The sequence below is a fragment of the Martes martes genome (assembly GCF_963455335.1).
Source record: "Martes martes genome assembly, chromosome: 4".
Classification (NCBI taxonomy): Eukaryota; Metazoa; Chordata; class Mammalia; order Carnivora; family Mustelidae; genus Martes; species Martes martes.
In genome coordinates this window covers 1,397,965-1,416,248 of record NC_137891.1, presented here as the reverse complement: position 1 = coordinate 1,416,248, position 18,284 = coordinate 1,397,965, and the positions used below count along the sequence as shown (strand labels likewise).

The 18,284-nt window shown below is 63.5% G+C and overlaps 1 protein-coding gene across 1 annotated transcript; it reads left to right on the top strand.

Moving 5' to 3' along the window:
* Positions 1-12,224: 12,224 nt before the first annotated feature.
* LY6E (lymphocyte antigen 6 family member E) lies at positions 12,225-16,012 on the top strand. The gene is made up of 4 exons (XM_080801367.1): positions 12,225-12,447; positions 14,330-14,435; positions 14,834-14,953; positions 15,036-16,012. The coding sequence occupies exons 2-4, from the start codon at positions 14,384-14,386 to the stop codon at positions 15,254-15,256; spliced, it is 393 nt and encodes a 130-aa protein (XP_080657493.1). The 5' UTR covers positions 12,225-12,447; positions 14,330-14,383; the 3' UTR covers positions 15,257-16,012.
* Positions 16,013-18,284: the final 2,272 nt, after the last annotated feature.

Below are 18,284 nucleotides of genomic sequence, written 5' to 3'. Positions count from 1 at the left end.
GTTCTCTGCTGGTCCTTTGGCCCCCCTAGGGGCGGGGGGGGGGGGTGTCTCATGGCCTGCCTAGGAGGGAGACTGTTCTGCCGCATGGTTTCCCCTCAGCCGGGCTGGGGCCCATGACCCCAGGAATGGGGGTGGTTCTGGAGGGGCCACTGGGCACACCTGGGGGTGGTTCCCGCTCATCCCCATGAAGCGTTTCCTCCAATACACGTGACCCACCCAGTCCCACCCGGGGGCCTCCCTGGGAGCATCTGCCCAGGGCCTTCTCTGGTGGCTGATGCGCTGGTGGGCAGCGGGGCTTCAGCCGAGGCAGGTGGTGGTGGTGGGAAAGGGGGTCTCAGCGGGTTCCTTTCCTCTTTCACACATTCCTCCCCTCTGAGCTCCTGCCCCCAAGGGTGACCCTGAAGCTCAGACCCCTCGCCCCAGCCCACAGGACCCTGCTCCTCTCCCATGCGATGGAGAGCCCGGACCCTCATCTTCCCTCTAGGTCCCCCCAGTTGCCTCTTCCAGGAAGAGAAGCCCTCTCACCTCCCCGCCCGGTCCAGCAAACCCTGAGTGTGTCTCTGGGAACTCCCAGGGTTGTCAGGGTCAGGTCTGCAGGGCCTTCCCTTCACGACCAGGGAAACTGAGGCACGGGGAGTTAATGCCAGTCTCGGCCAAAGACAAGGAACCAGAAGTGTCGCCCTGCCCACAGGTGCCCTCTGCGCCTCCACGGAGTGGACGAAGAGACAACAAGAGCGTGCCCCCCCCAGGCTGGGGGTGCTGGAGGAAATACAGGGACTGGGGAAGGGGACACCAGCCCCACAGGGACAGGTCCTGGGGCCTCTGAGGTCTGGAAATCCAAAGCCTCTTCCCCATCACCCCTCCTCCCAGCATCTCCCAACTCGCTCCCCCCTCCCACGGTGCTGGCCACAACCCACACACCCTGACTCTACAACCCTAGAGTGACCTACCGACCGTGCCATGCAGTGGGGGAGGACTGGGGTGTTTTGTGGGCAGAGGGGTAGGAAGAACCACGTCCTCTGGGCCATCCTGCACCTCCTGACCTCACCCTGCACCCCCCGGTGACCTTGGGCAAGGGCCCACGTCCTCTAGCCCGCTCCGGTGAAGGCACCCCGTGCCTAGCAGGGCCCTCTGCGGGCGCCGGCACAGGCCCAGGGGACACAGCTGGGTCCTGTCCCCCCGCAGCGGCGGAGGCAGTAGCCAGAGCCACCGGCCCACACGCTCACCATGACACCGTCTCCGTGGGCTTCTTTGTGCATCCATCCCGGTGAGTGGTGCCCATTCCCAAAGGCAACCAGTCTTTCCTTTTTGATCGCTGTATCCTGATAACAGGGAAATTTTTTTCACTGTTAATATCCTTAAATATGTTAGTGGGTTACCTAAAAATATTTTCTGTTAATATATGAAGAACTTTTCTCATGCATTTTCTTAAAATTGCCAAGTTCTCCATTTTCAATTTGCGTCTGGATCCATCGGAAATGTGTCCTCCCTGACACACCAGCCCTGCCCCCACAGGGTCTGGGGCAGAGCTCACCCTTCTCTGATCTGCTGCCCGGACACCACCCCCCACCACACCCCATGAGGCCACGGGAGGTGGGGAGTTGGGGGGGAATGGCCAGTGACCCCCCACTCTTACCTCTCACCGAGCTAAAAACATTTCAGCTTTTCATTCTGAAATAGGTTCACACTCACAAAGAAGTTTCAAAAATAGCACAGAGTTCCTATATTCCCTTCAGTCCGCTACCCCCGGTGCTAACTTCTTACGTAACCAGGGTCAGAGACAGGAAATCGCAGGGATGCCGACTCTCACAGATCCAGATCCGCACTGCAGACCTGGGCCAAGCCCCCACAGCGCCCACGGGGCTTTGCTTGGGTCCGGAGCCCAGTCCTCGGAGTGGGACCGGCCCACGGTCCTCCCCGGGGCCGCTCCTGCAGCTTTCCCGGCCACTCCTGGCGGCCAGTGCCCGTGGCCGACTTCTAGACGTTTCCCTCCCCCTCGCTCTAAGATCTTAATTAATCCTGATTATTCCTGCTCTGGACGGTCCACGCTCCCTAAGGTTTACCTCCCTGTTTGTGGACTGGAAATGGCTGGGGGGGCCTCCAGGTGCCACAGGAAGTGAAGTCCCAGGTCCGACCCCATTGTCCCCACCCCACCCTGGGCGGCTCCTATCTGAGGGAGGCCCGTGGGCACGGGATCGGAGAACAGTGGCCTCCAAAAGCTGGTTGACTTGAATCAAAGTGGGTCTTTCTGTCTGTGTGGGTTCAGCGTCCGTCCTGCCCAGTCCTACTGCGCAGTTAGGGACACGTGCCCCTTGGGCACTACCCTTTCTGTACAACGGGTGAGCGGCCTCACTCGCCCCCCCGGGCCCAGCTTCTGGTCATACTTGGCAAGATGCCCCACCCCCCCGTGCGTGCAAGGTGTCCAGGGAGCAGGTGCACGTGTCTATGTGGTGTGTGCATGTGAGTGGGGTTGTGCGCATGCTCTGTGTGTGTCATGTGTGTTCAGGGAAGGGACACAATGCGGGCAGGGCTGCATGGCTGGGCTCCGGGGCAGAACGAGGTGCTGGTGGCCTCCGCTGTCCTGTTCCTGTAGGGCCTGGCCCAGCCTGAGCCGCGGAGGGAAGGTGAGGGGCACCGGGACAGTGGGTTCCTTTGGCCCGGAAGGCGGCAGGTCAAGGCACTGGGCGCCCCACGTGGGGAGGGGTCGGCCCCAGGGCACCCAGAACCGGAGACTGAAGACCTCCCCAGCCTCCTCGGCCATTCCCCCTGCCGCGGACACGAGAGGAGGCTTCCTAGTGCGGAGATAAAATCTCTGTCTGAACACGAGAGCCCTGGAAACAATGGTGCTCAAGGTCTTGGGGGCCTGGCCAGAGCCACTTCCTGAATGAGCTGCCTGGCATTTCCAAAGCTGGAGGCGGGCCGGGGGTGGGGGGGGCAGATTTGTGAAGCCCCCCGCCCCCCACCGATGATGGAGCAGCAGCCAAGCCGGAGACCAAGCAGAAGCTGACAGCCCACAACCCCCACCCCAAACTCTGGGACCTTCCCCCTGACCTGAGGCTCCTGGCTGTGTCACTGTTCATGCCTCGCTAGGGGGAGAAACAACTTTACCTTGACCATGGCAAGGGCTCCGGTCCGAGTGCTTTTCCACACAGGAAAATCCTCCTGAAACCTCCCTTCTCCTTACCTCTCTCCACTCCCACCCCTCACAGCCCAGGGGCAGCAGCTCCTGCCCACGGTCCTGACCCTGGGCTTTAATAAAACCACCCTTTTGCACCAAAAACGTCTCAAGAATTCTTTCTTGGTCCGGGGCTCCAGACCCACCCCACCCAAGCTCCCCACCTTCCCAAACTACATCAAAATGCCTCCCCACCTACCGGCGTCCGGAGCCCTGCGGGAGCACTGACCAGTGTCCACCCAGAGACGGACGGACAGCTGGAGGGTCAGCTCGGGCCAAGAGCTGTCCTGGTCTGGGGCAGGTGGGAGGAAGGGGACACCAGACGGGCTGGAACTGGGGCTCGGAGGGCGGGCAGCAAAGCCCCGCGGACCGCATGCGTGGGGAGTGGGTGAACAGCAGGCACCAGGGGACGCGGGTAGACTCAGACCAGAGGACACAGGCCACCTGCGGACTCGCTGCGGTCCCTGCAGGGAGGGCCACGCCTCCCCCACCCACCTCGGTGCAGCGCAGCGCCAGCCTCCGCCTCCCCTCTCGGAGCATGCGCGGGAGAGAGCGGGTCCTGGGAGCTCCGCGCTGCGCCTTGGAGAAGCGTTTCTGTGTCTTGAACGGGTGACCCGGCTGCCAGCGGCTCTCCCCGGGCCCAGCCGTCTGCCTGGACGCCCAGACCGGGGCTGCCCCTGCCGTGCACGAGGCTGCTGGGTGGCCCGCGCTCCCCCTGCTCTGTCGGGCGATGCTCTGGGGAGCGGTTTTCTGGGTCGGCCCGAGATTTCGGTTTTATGTTTCTCAACATGGCACTTCGCGGTCGGGCGCGAGTGAGTGTGCCCAAAGGCCATCATCACCGCGCGGTGACCACTAACTTCAGTTCCTGGGGGTTCTGCTCCTCCAAACTTGGTGGCACCAGGGCACACCCGGTTCCCAGCTGGGCGCTGTCGGGGCTGAGCTTGGAGGCCCCTTTCTGGGGGAGGTTGGTCCCTTCAGCCCCTTGTGCGGCCACCGTGCAGCCCGTGGTCCCCCTAAGTTCCCCACGGGCACAGGCCCTGGCTGAGTGCTTTCCTGCCCTCAGGGGTGATGTGGTTTTTGGAATATAGGTGAGGTTGGGCGGGGTGGGGTCCGGAGCCCACGGCCAAGAAAGAATTCTTGGGAGGTCTTTGATGCAAAATGCTGGTCTTATTAAAGCCCAAAGGCAGGACCGTGGGCAGAAGGAGCTGCTGTCCCAGGGTTGGGGGTGGGGGGATCTGATTCTGTACTTGGGGCTTGCGGGTAGGGAAAAAGGGGGATGTTCCAAAGAGCCTTCATACGCTAAAGAGGGCTCCCAGGATACCCGAGGCCTTGCCATTGTCAAGTTAAAGTTGCTTTTCCCTATAGCAAGGCGTTAACAGCAAGAGAGAAGGCAGCTTCCTGGAGGAAGGTCCCGCAGGTCGCACCCAGGAGTGGGGGAGGGAGAGGCTGCTGGGAGGCCGCTGGAGCTTGGTCCTCAGCCGGCCTGCTGCTCCCCATCCGTTCATCTGCTGGTACCCGAGCTTGGGAGGGCGGAGGCAGGCGCCGGGCCCTCACTCGTACTGTGCAGAACATGGGGGGGGAGGGCGTCCCCAGGGGTGGGCCACGCCTGCAAAGACACCCCACATCAGGCTCCGGGGGATCAGTGAGGCCACCCCCACTTCCTGGGGTGCAGGGAGGGGGGGTAGCTGCTGTTCCCACGACTGCAACCAAGTTCATCTGCATTTAACATTCCATTTCTTTTGCAAACATGATGGTTTCCTTACTCAGGTAACTATTTTCTGTAAGAAAGTCCTAATAAGCTCTCTGAAAAATAAATGTCGGTAACTAGGGGTTTCGATGGCGCCTTCCAGAATGGTGGTGAAGTCAGTATACTGGCTTCTTATTTGATTTTCTTATAAAATGGGGCGACTGGGCGGCTCAGTTGGTTAAGAGTCTGCCTTGGGCTCTGGAGTCCTGGGATCGAGCCCCTCGATGGGCTCCCTGCTCAGTAGGGAGCCTGCTTCTCCCTCTCCCTCTGCCCCTCCCTCCGCTTGTGTGCTCGCTCCCTCTCAAATAATTTTTTTAAAGATTTATTTTATTTATTTAACACAGAGAGAAAGATCACAAGCAGGCAGAGCAGCAGGCAGAGGGAGAAGCAGGTTCCCACCGAGCAGGGAGCCCAACGTGGGGCTCGATCCCAGGACCCCAGGATCATGACCTGAGCCGAAGGCAGACACTTCACCCACTGAGCCACCCAGGTGCCCCTCAAATAATTTTTTAAAGATTTTATTTATTTGACAGAGAGAGAGAGCACAAGCAGGGGGAGCAGCAGAGGGAGAGGAAGAAGCAGACTCCCTGCGGACATGGGGCTCCTTCCCAGGACCCTGGGTTCGGCATCATGATCTGAGCAGAAGGCAGATGCTTAACTGACTGAGCCACCCAGGCGCCCTCAAATAAATAAAATCTTGAAAAAAGGCAGAATGGAGCAAGACAGAACTACATAGAATAGGAAACACAGAGTGTCCCCCACACAGTGGGGATTTACATATACTGGCCATAACGTAAAGTATCTTTTTTGCATCTGGGATAAAATACGAAAAAGTAGCTCACTAAGGCTTGAGTGGGAGAGGCTCGTGACCCCCCGGGAAGGGGCAGGACTGTGGCTGAGCCTCACCCCAGCCTGAATCCTACCGTCAGGCCCACAGAGAATTCTCCCGGGGCCCAGGCTGAGGCCTGGCTCTGGGGGTGTTGGGGAGCTCAGGGAAACCCCATCCCTCACCAGACCCAAAGTCATGAGATGTGGGAGGCGTTGGAAGGTCCTCTAGGCGCCCAGTAGTTAAATGTTGTTAGGACAAAGTCACTTTCAAATGCTTCCCATCATCCCCTTCCCGTCGCGGCGTCCCAGAGAGCGTGCGTGGTGGCGTCTAGGGCAGCAACACTGCTCTGCTGAGCTCCCAGGATCCTGCCCCAGGCCTCCCAGCTCCGGTGGTTGAGCTACCCCTAGTGCCCGGTTCCTCCCCCAGGCCTCCCTGCAGTCCTCCCTGCATGGGGGCCTTAAGGGCCCCCATCTCACCCCGCGCCCTCCTCCCTCCTCCTTCACAGAGTCCCTGAGCATCCCTCTCTTGAATCTGAGTCTCCCTTGGGGTCTGCTTGCAGGGCACCCGGACTGACACCTCTGCCCTCCCCCCGTCCCTCCCTACCTCCCCACTTCCCTGCTCCTCCAGGCAGGGAGGAGTCTGGCGGCCTGAGGGGCTGAGGGCAAGGGTGGCTGCAGGGGGTAGGGAGCCATCCAGGGAGCCCTGTGACCAAGGACCAAGGGCAAAGCGTGGGAGGAGAGGGGCAGAGGGGGCACATCTGGGCGTGCAGGAACATGCCCTCTCTTGGAGGGGCCGTACTCTATCCCCACCGCCTCTGGTCTGGGTCCGAGGACAGCCATGCTCACCTCCTTTCCCATCTGTTATGCCCAGCGGTGAGTTTTCTGCGTTTCCTAGTAGAAATTTTACAAATAAGCCGGTCTGCAAAACAGAAGACAGGCCTCTTGGGGTCGTAGCCGCTCCGCCGGCTGGCTGGGTGCGGGAACCATGGAGGGCCACCTTGTAGGACGGACCTCAAGAGAGCCAGCTCAGACAAGCCCAGGCGCGGGGAAGCCCAAGCCGGGCGTCTCTGCCCCAAGGAAGTCTCTGCTAATGGGCAACCCACTGGCAGGTCTGAAGTCAAAGTCTAGAGTGAGGCACATCCAGCTCCACCCATCTGGGCCCCCAGGGCCATAGATGGCTGGTTTCTGCCCCTCGGCTGGGGTGGCAAAGGGCCAGAGCTGGCCTGTGCTGACGGCTCTGTTGGAGAAACTCAGGGCCTCACTCACTCTCCCCCCTAGCTGGGCCCCACGCTCCCACCAGGCAGAGCCTCAGGGAGGGTTCCCAGGGTCCTGGGGCCAGCAGCCTGCCAGGATCCAGGTCCCACTCCCCAGCAAGAGAGCAGCGAGTGTGCCCTGAGGAGGGCTCTTCCCCACCCCCCGGGACACTCTACAGAGGCTGAAGCAGATTTGGTTGTGAGAGGAGAGGACCCCCGAGCCTCAAGTGTGGGAGATGGGCTGGGCCAGCCTGAAGGGTCCTGACCAGGGCCCAGGGCAGGGTCAGCAGGGAAAGAATGAAGCCGGCCTGTCCCGGGACCATTTAAGTGAATCCATAGAGTGTCCAGGAGAATGGAGACCCAGCTGGCCCAGACTGAGCACAGCCTCGGGGGTGGACCGGCCCCAGCCTCACGGCCTGCAGCAGGGGCACTGCTCAATCTAGGGAGACCGAAGGGAAACAGGGAGCGCTTGGGGAGGAGGGAAGGGTCCTGCGAAGGAAGACAGAAGGGCAGGAGGGGTGCTGGGGCGGGAGCTGTGCTGGAGGAGGTCCCTGTGAGCTGGGGAGCGGGAGGGGGGCTGTCAAGGGGACAAAGGCTCACGCACCTGTCCAGGGTCCTGCCGGGTTCACGTCTGGTGGGCAGGATGGGCGGGGACAAGTGTGAACTGGCTAGAGGGGAGGTGGGGGGGGGTGTGGGAGGACCCACGCTTATGGCCTCCTGTGAGCCCAGCTCCCAGCCAGCACCAGGGACAGGGACAGAGAACGGCCCTAAGGCTGGAGGGAGGGGGGCCTCCCAAGGCCACCCCGGGTGTGGAGGAGGTCTGAGGCTTTTTAGAATCATGTTCAGACAGAACCCCACCGGAGGGCTGAGAGCTTGGAGGGAGTGGAGTCTGGGTGATCACCACCTAGCTGAGACCACCGCAGAACCTTCTGCCAAATGGGTGGTGGCATCTTTTCCAGGCGCACTCATCCTTGGACATGGCTGTAAGGGACAGCCCTGCCCTCCGTGTCTTCATCAACCAACAGCAAAGTTCAGCCTCCTGGCACCCAGCCCCAGGTGCGAGATCCCGAGTGTTCTAGAACTGCCGGGCACCGTCATGTAGGTCAGGGGTCTGTCTTTACGTGCTCTGCAGCAAGTTCCGTACCGGATCCCGACGGGTCACCTCAGAGCCCAGGCCTGCTGACCTAGCGTCCCACCAGCTGTCCCGGGAGCTCCGCACGGCCGGCCGCCAGGCCCTCTGAAGAGGTTCTCAGGTTGTGTCTGTAGGAAGCCTGAGGTCTGGCACGTGAAGGGGCTTGGCGGACGATGGCCCCAGCGGACGGTGGCCCCAGCGCCCTCCCTGCCGCTCTCCCGCCCACAGCCCCTCCCCCACAGCTCTCCCTCCTGCAGATCAACCCTCCCATGCCCTGCCATCCTTGCAAACATCACGCTTTTTTTTAGCTTTTTTTTTAGCTTCTAAAAAAAAGAAGTGGGGGTTGTTTTGTTTTTTGGGGTTTTTTTTAGCTTCTAAATTGTAAGTGTGTGTGTGTGTGTGTGTGTGTGTGTGTATTTAACTTCTAAATTCTAAGTGGCTTTCTATCCCACAACACCAGCTCTCAAGCTGTGTTTCCATGCAAAGGTACTCGTCTGATTATTCACTGGGCATCAAATCTTGCCTGGCGGTGTGTTCCGTGTCAAGGAGAAGGGCCAGGTACTTCCAGGGCAGGAGGGGACGGATCTCTGAATGGGCGCTCGAGCAGAGAAGCGAGGGTGCAGGCTGAGGAGGTCTGGAGTGGACTTCCTGTTCTAGGATTGGGGACAGCTGTGCAAAGGGCCTGAGGCAGGAGCCTGTGACAGGGTGAGCTGAGCCTGTGGCTGGAGCCAATGTTTTGAAATCATAGTAGCACTTCGGGCTGTTCTCTGGGAGAAGCGGGGCCAGCCAGAGGGGGCCACACTAAGGCTCCACTCGGAGATGGGGAGCTGTGCCCAGAGAGGTAAGGCAGGCGTACCGCGCCCCACAGTGTGGCCTCACCAGCAGCTCTCTTTGCGCACTGAGCCCCCACTGCCCGACGACGCCTTGCCTCCCATCCGGCTAGAGCCCGAGCGAGAGTGGCTCCGGGCTTCCTGGCCTAGGAGAGTCAGAGCAGCAGGAGAGGAGGGCCAGGGGTCTGCACGCTTCCCCACAGGACCTCTGAGCAGAGACCTGCAGTACGAGTCTCGGGGGAGGGGGGCAGCTCCAGATGGGAGAGCACGGCTGCCAGGCCCCAAAGAGGCCGAGCGCACCTGCCACCTGCCGCAGCTCCAGCTTGCGAACACCACCCACAGAAGCTGCAGGCGCTGACGCGTCCAGGGCCGGGGCCGTGCCTCCCTCTTAGGGTGAGAAGGCAGAATGCTGGCCAAGGACGACTGCCTGCCTGCACCCCGTGGCCCCAGGCTCCGGCCCCAGCGCCCCGTGCCGGGCGCCTCTTATTGGCTCCTCCATTCCCTGGCTCCCCTTTGTGCAGACGGCGAGGGCAGTGGGCGCCCGTCTCTCCCAGTCCCGGACAAGCCAGACCGTGCACACCCCTGGGTCCAGACCCCGGACAGGACTAGGAGGCATCCAGCGGCCGCTTCTGCCAAGAGAAGTTTCCCCAGACAGCATGAGCAGGGGAGAGCTGTCAGGGGAAAGGCTGGCGAACACCACGGCACTGGAGTAGAGAAAGGAAGAACATTCTGGGCCCTGGGGGGGGGGGGCAGTGGCTGGCCCAGGAAATCAGCAGGGGGTCTACAAAGCCCAAAGACTTCAGCAAGCCCAAGAAAGAGAAGCAGAAGCAGAACAGAAGCAGCGGTGTCCACAGACACAAGTCCCCCCGATGGACACGTACCTGGCCATTCCAGGGGGTGTCCAGTGCACGCGAAGGAGGCTCCCAGAGTTCAGGGTTGAAGAAGGGAGCCTGAGCGGGTCCACCATGGTGGGCAGACCTTATAAAGGAGGCCCCCAGGTGTCACCGTGGTCCGAGGGAACACGTGTGACCGGTGACTCCTGGATGTGCCAAGCCCCTGGATGCGGGGCCTCCTTCACGAGGAATGGGTCCGAGGGCACGACCCTCTGTCCTAGCCACAACACCCACCCTCTCCGACTCACCTGGCCGGACCTGCCTAGAATCCTTTCTGTATCACAAAACACCTCACAGAAACGAACTCGAGACCCAGTCATTCTACTTCCAGGAGTCTGTTGAGGGGAAGGTTCTCAGAAGGATCCCACTGCCCATCACCAGGCACTGCCCAAGCTCCTGGTTTGGCCATATATGTTCAGATACATTTTCAAAGGACATCTGAGTCTCATTGTGATTTGGTTGTTCAAAATCACAGAGCTCCCCGAATCACGGGTCCTGTCTTGCATGGGGCAGAGCCCACATATGCTTTCGGCCACAAATACTTGCTGAGCCCCGACTATGAGCCGGCGGTGGTCTGGCTGCTGGGCACTACCCTCGAGGGCTGACCTGCTGGGTGGGATCAACAAGCAAGGAGCCCATACAGAAAGTGACGGGCACTGCCAAGATAAAACATATGCCTCTTATGGGGACCCAAATTCATCTTACCTCTGGAGGTAAGATCCAGAGCAGGTAACCAAGGGCTACGGCTTACTGCATGTCCCTGGGGACAGCAGGGCCATCACCGTTAGAAGTGTGGAACCCCAGATACCACCGCCCTTTGGCTGGGGACCTCTTGGGACACGTGCAGACCCCCCAGGGAGAGAGCCCCTAAAGCCTTCCCAAGTTGAGCCATCCCACATGATCGGGACATTACAGAGACCCACACAATGTCTAAGCTTGATCCCCAACTGGTGAAGACACACACACACGCGCCGACCACACACTCACTCCCCTGCACACTCACATGGCACCTCACATACCCCTAGACCTTTCCCAGGCAACCTGTGTGTTACAAGGTCCCCTCTCCCAGGCAGCTCCCCTGGCCACCCTGCCATCCTGCCTCAGCTCCCTCCCCCTCACCTGTCCCCCCCAACAGGAGGAGGAAGAAGGAGAGGAAGAGGCTTCTTCGCTCAGCGCCTCTCACCGCCCTCGCCGGAAGTGCCATCCAGAAAGGCCGAGAGAAAACGTCAGGTGCCACAGCCCCTCCCAGGACCCGCGGCTTGAAACTGTGACGCGTACTTCCAAAACAAGCAGGTGGCTGAGACTCAGCAAACGAGCTGCCGCCGACGTCCCTGCAGGAGGAGGGGAACACCCGCAAACGAGGCTGGTGGGGAAGGGCCCTGCAGCCCGCCCCACCGCCCCCCCGCCGGCAAGCCCAGCAGCCCCAGCCGCCCCGGCTGCAGTCAGCCTCCCAGCCTGGCCAATGAGAAGCGGGATGCAAGGGCGTGGAGTCCTGCCAGGCCGCGCTCCCCCGCCAGGGCCCGGCCTCCCGGCCCAGAGTGGATGGTGCGGGTCCAGCCAGGGACACCCACTGAGACGGCGCCCAGAGGCTGTGCTGACGGACGAAGGGCGCTGCCGTTGTCCTAGCGGGCCTCTCGGCTCTGCGCTGGGAGGGTCCCATCAGGCGGGCTTCGTGAACCGATCCCCTGGCTGCACAGCGAGCTGGGGGCATCCTGGCTGAGAGTCTTGGCCCAGGTCGGGCAGCCGCAGAAGAGGCAGCCCCTGCGCCCGGGGCAGAAAGGAACCCAGAAGCAGCGACGACGGACGTCCCGCCGGGGACTCCCACGGCCACAACCACTGCCCTCTGCGGCCTTCCTCCCCCACCCCCCGCCACGGGAGGGCTAAGGGCTCACCCTCGAGGCGGCGAGGCCGGGAGCCGAGGACCCCGGGGGCCCGGGGCGAGGGAGCGGCGTGCTAGAGGCAAGCTCCCCGCCTCCTCCCCGCCGGCCCGCCCAGGAGTCTGAAACGCTCCCACCGGGCTGGGAGGAAGGGACGCGGGCCCTCCCTGGGCGCGGCCGGCGAAGGTGGGCCCCGTCCCCGCCCCCACACGCCCGCCACGCGTCGCCGGGCTGCCCCGCGATGACGCGCGCCCCGCGTGGGGACAAGAAGGACCAGCCGGACGGGCCAGCGACACCTCCCTGGGGCTGGGCTCCGGGCCCGTCGTGGGGGCCTGCCAGCCCCGCCCGGGCCGGGGAAGTCCGACCCTGCCCGGGTGCCCACTCCCCGGAATGCCGGCCCCGCGCCCGCCCGCGGGAGCCCCGACTCCGCCCCTGCTCCTGCTCCCCCAGCGCGCGGGAGCGCCAGCTCTGCGCCGCCCGCCCCTGCGCCCCCAGCTCGCCCTGCGCCCCTGGCCCGCGGGAACCCCGACTCCGCCCCTGCTCCCCCCGCCCGCCGGAGCCCCGACTCCGCCCCTGCTGCCCCCGCGCGCGCGAGCGCCGACTCCGCCTGCTGTCCCCCGCCCGCCGCGGCTGCCGCGAGTCCGGGGCTGTCGTGCGCTTGGGCGCCAGGCTTGGGGAGCTCGGCGAGGCCGTGGACCTGCGTCTGCCCCGCGTAAGTCGGCGGGGTCCAGACCGGGGAGGGGGAGCGGGGACGACCCCCTTGGCGCGGGGCAGGGCGGAGAGAAGCGGCGAGTCGGGTGCCGGGAGCGACGCGGGAGGGTCTGGAGGAGGCTGGGAGGCTGGGCTGACGGGTGGGCCCGGCGCACGGGGGCTGAGCCTCCACTCCCATCCCCCAGCCCTCCCGGCCCTCCCAGCCCTTGTGAATAGTGCCCAAGATCGGGGCTGGAGCGGGCACAGACCAACACCAGGCGCCCTCCCTGGCTGGGCGACCCGGAGCCGCGCAAGCAGGGGGCCATCACCCGACTCTAGGGTCCCCTTCACCTCTCCTGTGGGGACTGGCGAGGAGCAGCATTGCTGACTCGAGAAGGGGGCTGGGATCTTGGAGGGCCCGCAGGATGGGAAGAATTAAGGGCCCTTCTGGGTGGACCGACCACCCTGGGGACTGGAGCCTACCCTGGCAAGGGGTGAAAGCTAGTTTGCCAAAGATTATGCAAGCGTATGAGGTGCCTAGGGACGTGGCCCCCAAAGCCCCCACTCCCTGGCCCCCCGCTGAGCCACCTTCGGTCTTCCAGGACAAGGACTAGCTCCTACCTCTGTAGTGGCCCCCATTCCCTGCATGCCTGGCTTTGTCAGAAATCAGCCCCGTGAGCCTGGGGGAGGAGTGGGCAGTCCGGATCCCAGATGGCACTGTCCCCCGAGGCCCCCTGGTGCCCCTCAGGGCTCCCATTGACTGACCCTGCTCATGTCCATCCACTCCGGCCTGTGGCTCGACTCAGCCCAGTGGGGCCTGTTTGGTTGCATGCCTAGCCGGGGACAGTGGGGACACCGGGGACACCAGATGTGACTGGTGGCTGTGCATTCCAGAGCTTCCTGGAGAACAGCTCAGAGCTTCCCCAGGCCCAAACCTCTCGTTATAGGAGAGGAAGCTGGGGCTCCTTTCTCCCACGCTGCCCGCATCTGGAGATGGGCTCAGCCCTGTTCTCGGGCATCCGCAGCTCCTGTCCCAGACCCCAGGATGTTAACCCCGGGCCCCGAACTGGGCGGGGGAAGCCTGTTCTCTCCCTGGCATTCCTCTTCCCAGTGCCTGGGACCCAGCTCCCCGGGCCCAGAGTGCCCTTCCGCCGCCCATGGCTGTCCCCCGAGGAAGGCACCAGACCGCTCCTCCCACACCTCGCCTCCTGCTGAACATGGAACCAGAGCCCCAGCCGCCCCCGAGGGGCTTCCTCCACCCCTGCCACCGGTCTCTGCCTGGGAGAGGGTCCCGATGGAGGGCACCAGGCAGCCTCCGTAGACAGATCCCCCTGGCTGAACCTCGTCGAACCTCTTTTTCAGGCAGGAAATGGGGAAATAGCAGATTTTGCAGGCTCGCTGTCGTCAGCGCTGAATCATATAGAGCGGGAAGCGCCCCTTGCCTCCACAACACCGAGGCTGCTGGAGGCGGGTGCCCAGCGCCCAGCCGGCCCCGGAGTCCTCATGGCAGGAACGGAAAGTTCTGGATGTGGGCTGGCTAATATTCCTGGTCACCGTCCCCCCCCACCCCCAGCATCACCACCAGCAAGGGCCAGTCTCTTGGCCTTCCTTTCTGTGTGGTCCTGAGATCTGTCATGATTCCCCGGCACGCCCCAGCAACAAGCCCCGCCGGCCGCCCCGCCACCTGCCCCGCTGGCCGGGGGAGGGTCTCAGCGCGGAGTGTGCACTGAAGGGGGGGTACACAGCAGGAGGACACTCCATGTGCTGGCTGTGTGGCTGCCGGAAGACAGCCCCCCCACCCCGCTGTCTATCAAAAGGAGGGCAGCGTGGCTCCCAGGGCCCGTGGCTCTGGTCCCCCCTCCCAGGGGGCAGCTGGGTCCCCCACCGAGCTGTTGTCTAAGCAGGACCTGTATCTTTGGCTTTGTGAGAGCCCAGACCGGACGCCCATCACCTCCGGAATGAAGGTCTTCCTACCCGTGCTACTGGCTGCCCTGCTGGGTGTGGAGCGAGGTGAGATGCCCTCCGGGGCCCCGGGCCCCGCCTTTGGGTGAGCCCTGCTTTCCCCTTGGACTCTCCTTCTGCCTCCTCTCCCGAGCGGTGCCCAGCAGCGCCCAGGGGACCTTCAGGCCCGTTCCCACGTGACCTGTTCCGGACGGCCCCACGGTCCTCTGCCCCAGCAGAGAGGCTCACTCCTCCTCGCTGCTCCCCCGAAGGCCTCGGTTCTGCCCCTGACACACTCCCCACTGTGCATTTGGACCCGGGGCCTGGGTCTGGAGTGTGATGATTGCTCGATTAACATCCACCAAGGATTGGGGGTTGCGGACTGGCAGGGGACATGGGGGGACGGGGTTGGAAGGCGCCCCAGGGCCCGAGACAGGTATCACCTGCTGCGCCTCCTCCTTCCGCAGCCTGCTCCCTGGTGTGCTTCTCGTGCACGAACCAGAACAGTAACTTCTACTGCCTGAAGCCAACCGTGTGCTCGGACTCTGACAACTACTGTGTCACGGTGTCCGCCTCCGCCGGCCTCGGTGAGCGCCACCCGCTGCCTCTGCCCGCGGCCCGGGCCCCCGCCCCCCGCGCCGGCCCTCACCGCCTTGTCTGCCCGTGCAGGGAAGCTGGTGGACTTCGGCCATACCCTGAACAAGGGCTGCTCCCCGATCTGCCCCAGCCCCAGCGTCAACCTCGGCGTGGCGTCCCTCGGCACCTACTGCTGCCAGAGTTTCCTGTGTAACATCAGCACGGCTGGCCGGGGGCTGCGCGCCAGCGCTGCGGTGCTGGGCCTCGGGCTCCTGCTCAGCCTGCTGTCCGCCCTGCAGCGGCTCGGGCCCTGACCGCGGCCGCCCGGCAGCCGGCCCGGACTCCCCCAGCTCAGGAAGGAAGGCCCGGCCCCTCCCAGACCCCCCAAACCATACGGAAGCCTCTTCCTCCGACCCCTCGCCCCGCTCGATCCCAGCCCCCCGCCGCCCTCGGTGCCCACGGTCAGGCCTGCCCCTCGCGCTTCCCCCTCCTCTGAGAGGCGCCCGCGGCCCTCACTCCCCAGGCGGCCGCGCCACCTTTCTCAGGGAACCTGGAAAGGGCTGAGAGCCGGAGGCCGAGGGTCCCGGAGTCAGGACTGAGGCCTGGGGACACACTGGGAGGGGCACGTCCGTCCCCAGCTGGGGTGGGAGCTGTGCGTTGGGCCGCTGCTTCGAGAAGGCCCGTTGTCACTATCCGAGGACGGTGTCGTCGCAGGGGTCGCCTAGCTCAGCGGCACGGACGGGGCCTGGGTGCGCCCTGGGCATGCGTGCGAGTGTGCGGCCGAGTCAGAGCTGGGGGGGGAGGGGGTCAGGAGTCCAGCGCTAGCTGCGGAGCACCCCGACCCCGACAACAAAGCTGCTTTTCTCTGGCCTTTCTGCAGCCACATTCACTCGCTTTAAGGCTGGCCTTTTGGAAGAAGACGGGGTTTCAGTGCATCAGGGTTTAGGCCGCTGGACCCAGGAATCAACCCCCCCCACCTCCAGCTGCGGCCCCCACCCTCCCCCCCACCCCCACATTGGATTCTGCCTGCTGCTTTGGTGCCTCAAATAAACACATGTTCTCGACCCTTTGCTCTGGCCGTGACTGCCTGTGGCCAGGACTGCAGTCTGGGGGACCCCCTCCCTGCAGGGGCCTCAGTGGGGGGGACCCCCATGACCCCACCCAGAGGCCCACATGGGGAGAGGGGCTCCCCTGAGTCCATAGCTCTCTGCCTAGAAGGGAGCATCCACTCGGCCACGTGGGAAGTTCATCATCAGGTAGGACAGGAAGTAGGGAGGGAGGTCAGTCTGCTTCTGGGAGGAGGGCAGCCCCTCCAGAGGCAGGAATGGGTTTGGAGAGGTGAGCAGGAGCCTACAGGAGCAGGCACTCGGTGGGCACCAGCATCTGGCTCTCCGGGACTCGACGATGGGATGACGGGCCCTTCGGGTCCAAGCAGGCACAGGCAAACCTGGCTGGGCAGGCGGGGGCTGGGGAGCGGGTGAGCGGGACACTGCCCCGTGCCCACTTCCTCTCTGCCAGCCACGTTGTGTCTGTGGTGACCAGGGAAGGCGTCCCTGCCGGCAAGGCTCTGAGTTCGCAGCCCACGGCTCCTTTGACTGGGCTGGGGCGCATCGGGGCACTCCTGGAAGGTGGGGGAAGTCGGTGTCTACTTGATGCCAGTGGGCCAGGTCTGAGGACCCAGAGGGGGCCCCAAAAGACGAGCTGAGAGTGTCCGTGGCTTCATGCAGGCTGGAAATCAGAAGGGAGCCAGGAGGAAGTGAGGGAAGGGCTTCCTGACCAGCGTGAGGGGTAGAGCGGAGCGGACAGTGCCTGGGGCACCGGCGCCCTTGGGGTGAGCTTCCTACTGGAAAGGGGTCCGGGCTCCTGCTCCTTCGGGAATCCAGGGTAGAGTCCGTGGACAGTGAGGGTCACAATGGGAGTTAGGCCGTGACTCACTGGGGGTGGGGCGTTGGCGCCAGGGTCGGCCCAGGTTTCGCAGAGGCTTGCGTCCTGGAATGTGCTTGGGATCCTGTTCTCTGAGGTGCTCCCAGGTGTTTGGGGCCTAGGAGGAACGCAGAGTGATTAACTGCCTCCCCCGGGGAGTGGAAAGCAAGCTCCTCTGGGTCCATTCAGAGCAAGGGAGCGGCAGAGCATGGGTCGCTGTGACCCGCCCGCCCAAGGAAGAGGGGGTCGGAGACTCTGGGAAACGCGGTCCCTTGGACTTCCCAGCCTCACACCAGGTTGACCCGGGGGCCCCAAGGGGTGTGCCTGTGCCCAGTGGCCGCAGAACACTGTCCAGCAGGGCGGGACAGTGGTCAGTGTGGGGCTCAGGGTCGTGGCCCATCTCTAGGGAATCTCTGAGCTCCAGCGTGGACGCGGACCCTCGGAAATGCGGGTTCTCATCGCCACGGCCACCAAAGGGGGGACACCCCGCCAACACACACAGCCAGGTGACGATGCAGGGATTGCAGCCGCAGAGGGGACAGTCCCCAAATAAGGGGGGCCGGAGGGATCTCCCCCGGTAAGGCGAGAAGAGGAAGGAGACTCCGGCCTGACCAGTGCCTTGGGGAAGGATCAGGAAGCACCTTGGAGCAGCCTGACTGCGACTGAGTGGGCAGTGACCATGCGATGCACCTGAAGGGGTCAGACTGGTGTTAAAAACAGAAGAAGGGGCACCTGGCTGGGTCCCCGGAGCGGGCGACTCTTGATCTCCGAGTTGGAAGTTCAAGCTCCACGTTGGGTATAGAGATCACTTAAAAAATAAAAAAAGGAAAGGAATTGCGTCCCGGAATGTGCTTGGGATCCTGTTCTGTGAGGTGAAAAAGGAAAGGAATTCCAGGAACTAGACATCAGAATGTCCCCCAGGTACACACGGGCAGCCGTTGTCGCGGGCGATGGTCCTCCGCGGGGCTCCGAGTCCCCCGGGAGAAGGCACTAGCGGTATCATTCACTCAACATTGGTCAAGCAATGGCGCTGGCGTGGCTCCGAGCTGCGAGGTGCCCGGTGGGCGGTGGCGAGGTGGCAGGACCCCGTGGCCCCCGCGCCCTGCTCCTGCCCACAGTCACGCAGGCTTCCGTCTCCGCACCGCTGTCTCCCAGGTGGCATTCCTCTGTCACTACCCTTCCCGCACCTACACTCAGAGATGGTGATGCTTATCCCGTTTTCAGAAGCCCCCCTGAGGCCGGGGGCTTGAAGCCACCTGCACTGCTGACTGGGGGACCCTGGGGCCCAGCACTGCCTCTGCTCTGGGGTCAAGTCCTTGCAGAGCTGGGCTCAGAGGCCTATGGGTCCCTGGGTCCCTCTGCCCCTGCCTGGGGAGGGGGGAGGCTGGAGGGCGGGGAGGATACAGGCCGCCTGAGGGA

Coding starts and splice junctions, on each gene's coding strand:
- LY6E (XM_080801367.1), top strand. CDS start 14,384: ATGAAGGTCTTCCTACCCGTGCTACTGGCTGCCCTGCTGGGTGTGGAG. Junction 14,436..14,833: donor CCTGCTGGGTGTGGAGCGAG/GTGAGATGCCCT, acceptor CTCCTTCCGCAG/CCTGCTCCCTGGTGTGCTTC. Junction 14,954..15,035: donor GTCCGCCTCCGCCGGCCTCG/GTGAGCGCCACC, acceptor CTGCCCGTGCAG/GGAAGCTGGTGGACTTCGGC.